The sequence below is a fragment of the Fukomys damarensis genome, unplaced genomic scaffold, assembly GCF_012274545.1.
Source record: "Fukomys damarensis isolate Sample0158 unplaced genomic scaffold, DMR_v1.0_HiC HiC_scaffold_17, whole genome shotgun sequence".
In the NCBI taxonomy this organism is placed as follows: domain Eukaryota; kingdom Metazoa; phylum Chordata; class Mammalia; order Rodentia; family Bathyergidae; genus Fukomys; species Fukomys damarensis.
The window spans coordinates 16,021,113-16,026,033 of NW_022900929.1; the positions used below are offsets into that span (position 1 = coordinate 16,021,113).

A 4,921-nucleotide genomic window follows, 5' to 3' on the forward strand; every position below is an offset into this window, starting at 1 on the left:
CTCCCTGCCCCTCCTCGGCCCAGAAATGGCTACCAGCCCCATCGGCCTCCCGGGGGAGGTGGGGGCAAGAGGAGAAATAGCTGTAACGTGGGAGGAGGTGGTGGAGGCTTCAAACATCCGGCCTTCAAGAGACGCCGGCGGGTGAATTCGGACTGTGACCCTGTGTTGCCCTCCAACTTCCTCTTGGGGGGCAATATCTTTGATCCCCTGAACCTGAATAGCCTCCTGGACGAGGAAGTGAGTCGTGCACTCAATGCAGAGACCCCTAAGTCATCCCCACTTCCGGCCAAGGGTCGAGATCCAGTGGAGATCCTCATCCCCAAAGATATCACAGACCCGCTCAGTCTCAATACTTGCACTGATGAGGGCCAAGTAGTTCTTGCTTCGCCACTCAAGACTGGTCGCAAGCGGCATAGACACCGGGGACAGCACCACCAACAGCAGCAGGCATCTGGAGGGAACGATAACCACGCTGTGCTGCCCACAGCCCCCCTGACCCCGTCACTCCAAGGGGAGGGTGCCACACAGCAGCAGCAGCAGCAGCAGCGGCACCGGGGCCAGAACCGGGATGCCCCCCAGCCCTATGAACTCAACACAGCCATCAACTGCAGGGATGAGGTCGTGTCTCCCCTTCCATCTGCCCTGCAGGGTCCCTCAGGGTCCCTTTCAGCCCCTTCAGCTGCCTCAGTTACCTCTGCACCCTCGTCTTCCTCCTCCCGACATCGCAAACGACGCAGGACTTCCAGCAAGTCGGAGGCAGGGGCAAGGGGTGGAGGCCAGGGTCCCAAGGAAAAGGGCCGAGGCAATGGGGGAAGCCGCCACCACCCACTACCTGCAGCAGGATTCAAAAAGCAGCAGCGCAAGTTCCAGTATGGGAATTATTGCAAGTACTATGGGTACCGCAATCCTTCCTGTGAGGATGGGCGCCTTCGGGTGTTGAAGCCTGAGTGGTTTCGGGGCCGGGACGTCCTGGATCTGGGCTGCAATGTGGGCCATCTGACCCTGAGCATTGCCTGCAAGTGGGGCCCGTCCCGCATGGTGGGGCTGGATATCGATGCCCGGCTCATCCACTCGGCCCGCCAAAATATCCGACACTACCTGTCTGAGGAGCTGCGCCTCCCACCCCAGACTTCTGAGGGGGACCCCGGGGGAGAGGATGAGGAAGGGACTGCCACTATCCGAAAAAGGAGCTGCTTCCCAGCCTCACTGACAGCCAGCCGGGGTCCCATCGCTGCACCCCAAGTGCCCTTGGATGGAGCAGACACGTCTGTCTTCCCCAACAATGTTGTCTTCGTTACGGTAAGAGTCAAGGCCATTGGAGTAGGAGCCAGGTATGAAGATGAGATTAGGAAAATGGTGGAATTGCTATGACCCAGAGGTATGTCCCTGTATCCACTCCTCCTCAGGAAAACCAGCTCCTCAAGAGAAGAGTCTGGATTTACAGTTGAGAACTTCTGCTGGGTTTCTGTTGCTCCCATAGCCTAGGAATGTGGGGTCTCAGCTTGGGGCTTTAATCCTGGGGTTTTTCTCAGGACTGTAAGGATCTCTTCCCCAAGGGGGTGATTCTTTCATCCCTGTATTCTGGTGGGTGGCTGCTGCCACTCAATTCAGTCCAGACAAAACCTGGCCCTAGAACCTATTGAGAGACCTGAGGGTTTGGGTTGTTAGGGAATGTCGCAGGCTTTAAAGGGATGAGGAGGGGGGAGGAGAGACTAAGGTAATGGCAGACTTAGTGTATGTAGTGTCTGTCCTTTGGTAGGAACCATGTTTGCATCAGCTGTTTTCGTTTCCCTAGATACAGAGTTCATTGAAGAGTCAGTTTTCAGGAACCCAACCCAGCAGTTAGGCTTTAGGTTTTCTTCATGTTGATCCTGGATAGCAGGAGGGGGACAGAAATTCCTGAGTGGAGGAAATGCCTAGCAGGGTGTCTGTCTCTTGATTGTACATAGCTTCCCACAAAACTGTTCTTTTAAGCTATCTGCAGGAATGTCTGCCAGTGTGTTGGGTAAGCCTGAAAAAAGGACTCTCCAGAGGGTAATGGTGAGCTTATCATCTAGAAAAGGTTTCCTGCGGGATGTGACTTTTCATTTCATGTAAAGGAAAAAATATACCTGAAACTTTGCCTATCCCAAGGACCCATGGGTCTCCACTTTACCTGGGCTAGGTCCCCTCGTACAACATTAAGTGACCATCTCATGTCTGTGTGTGGAAACATCCCAGCACTCTGTTATATGAACCCCAGCTGAGAAAATCTCTATCAGTTGCTTAATTTAAAATTACCCAGACTCACTTTTAAATTTGTTTGGTTTACCTCCAGTAGGAAGCAGAGCTATGAAAGTGTAGAGAAAATGAGACTAAAACAGAGCACCTTTGGGACGTTTTCCAGAGTATAAGAGAAAAATGTGACTACCAGGTGAAGTGCAGCTGTAGAAATTTCTCACCTGCAGACCAGTTGTGGGGTCCAGTGGTTTTTTGGGTCCCCTATTGACCTCACCCCATTCTCACCCTTAGGGAAACTATGTGCTGGATCAAGATGAGTTGGTGGAGGCCCAAACAGCCGAGTATGACGTGGTTCTCTGCCTCAGCCTCACCAAGTGGGTACATCTGAACTGGGGAGATGAGGGGCTGAAGCGCATGTTCCGCAGGATCTACAGGCACCTACGCCCTGGGGGCATCCTAGTCCTGGAGCCCCAACCATGGTCATCTTATGGCAAGAGAAAGACTCTCACAGTGAGTTGGATTTCTGTGCAAATGGGAATAATCCTTTGGCTGAGGCAAGAAAAGGCCTCAAGGTAGCAGACTTTCTGAGCAAAGGAAAGGGCATCATTAATGTGTGGGCATCATTAATGCCATGGCTAGGAAGCAGCTAACATGATCCCCCTGCCTTTCTTCTCCCCAGGAAACAATCTACAAGAACTACTATCGAATCCAGCTGAAGCCAGAACAGTTCAGTTCCTACCTGACATCCCCAGAGGTGGGCTTCTCCAGCTATGAGCTTGTGGCCACACCCCACAATACCTCCAAAGGTAAGGCTGGCTCATTTTGTTGAGGGAGGCCGGTGCTGCCTGAGAGGGTGCAAGCCCTGTGGGATCCCAAAGTCCTGCCAACCTATGTCCTGATTTTACTCTTCCCCCTAGGCTTCCAGCGTCCTGTGTACCTGTTCCACAAGGCCCATTCCCCCAGCCACTAAGTGGCCCCCTGAAGAGAAAGTGTGAAGAGGTTGCCCTTGCTGCTCCTAAGAACCTGGGGGAAGAGGAAAGTATCCCAAGGCCTTTCTGACTATAAAAGTTTCCTTTCTTGGATCTGCAAAGAAAGCTTTTAAATTGCTGCTCCAGTCTCCTCACCTACATCTCTGGCATCTGAGCAGCAAGTCCAGCTGTGCTGGAATTATCTTCCGCTCCCCACCAGCCCACTGGGCTGGATGGCATGACTGTTTGCTGATCTGTTCTCCTAGGGTGTGGGAAGTGGCAAGCATCAAATTCTCTAATCCTTTCCTTCTGCTCTCCCAGGGAGATTCCCTTTTCTCCTCAGCCCTTGTCTCTAGCTGCATTTCAGTGGACCACAGAAGAATGGACTGAGGGTTAGAGGGGGAAGCTTGGCAGGGAGGCACACAATACTGTGAAAATCCTTCTGCTGGCCCCCAGTGGGAGAGAGGGCTGGGTTTGGAATGTGAGAGCACAATAAACTTGATGTCTAGGACAGTGGCCCCCATACCTGTCTGCTTTCTAGCTGGGGAAAGGATGGTTCCCTCTCATTAGGACCTGTGCTTCCTGTCAGTTCTCAGGTCTCAAGGAAGAGGGCAAATGTGGTCAAATCTTCATGTTGGCATACAACCCTGATCAGAAAAGGGGAGGTATAATACAATTTTTGATGTGCAACTGGAGTCCAACTTCTTTCAAAATCCTGTTGACTGTTTTGTGGGAGCTTTGGTCCAAAGGCTAATTTGGGGGACTTAACATTGGAGATAAAATGGAACTAGAAAAAGGTGGGAGTCAGAGCTGCTAACCTCTAGAACCCACCATGCATCTTTTTGTGTTGTGGAATCTGTAAGCGATTAGTAGTAACATGAAGCTTTTAAGTGGTTTGTCAGTGGTCACTGGAGCCTTGAACATTCATTCAGATCTTGAGTACTCAGGTCAGGTGTAAACAAGATGGCCCCTAAAGGTAAAGCATGCAGTTAATTACAGTACCTCATTGCAGAGGGCTGTCTTACAGTCTCCTTGAGACAATCGAAAAGCCACCCATATATTGATAAGAGACCCACATAAGAGGGGGGTGCCTCTTTTTCATTTTAAGGGCACAAAATTCTACCTATCTGTGGGAAATGAACTTTTGTGTATGTATATATTTGGGAATGGGCCTTGTGGATGCTAAGCTCACGCATACCACTGAACCTTACCCATCCAGCTTGAGACCCGCAATTTAAATGATCAAAGTGGTTGCGCCTGGTGGCATCAGAGTGGTGGTAGTAATTACTGGAGGATGGAGGTAGGCAAAGGGTTATCTAATTCCTGACTTGGACAGTGTTTTCCATTTGCCATCACTTCCCCAAGCTCCCAAAAAAATGGCCCAAAACTCCACGTCCAGCTTGCAACGAAGTGAACAAACCCCTGGTAGGGTTTAGCCCCTTGCTGGCTCCCATAAGTCCCATCTATTAGCAAAACCATTTTATTCCCAGAAAGTTCACACACACACACAGAACTAGCAATCCAGGGAGCTTTGGGATCTAAGCTTCCCACCGCCTCAGTGTCCTGTGCATGAGGAAGGTGTCCTCCGGGGGACGGGTCCGGGCTTGAAGGCGGAGAGGGGGCAGCCCGTCCAGGGTCAGGTGTGGAGATTCATAGCACAGTGAGTCTGGGTCGCACAGCATGGTTATATCCGGCCCTGGTCCTGGTGGCTCCTGTGGAGATTGGTGTCCAAA

The 4,921-nt window shown here is 51.5% G+C and overlaps 1 protein-coding gene across 1 annotated transcript; it reads left to right on the forward strand.

Annotated features, from left to right (window-relative positions):
* Nucleotides 1–3: 3 nt before the first annotated feature.
* Nucleotides 4–3,699, forward strand: Mepce (methylphosphate capping enzyme; the record flags this gene model as incomplete). The annotated part of the gene is made up of 4 exons (XM_010609791.1): nucleotides 4–1,299; nucleotides 2,512–2,730; nucleotides 2,900–3,026; nucleotides 3,138–3,699. Coding segments are annotated over 4 exons (1,695 nt in total), but the record flags the coding sequence as incomplete, so codon positions are not given.
* Between the last annotated feature and the right edge of the window lie 1,222 nt (nucleotides 3,700–4,921).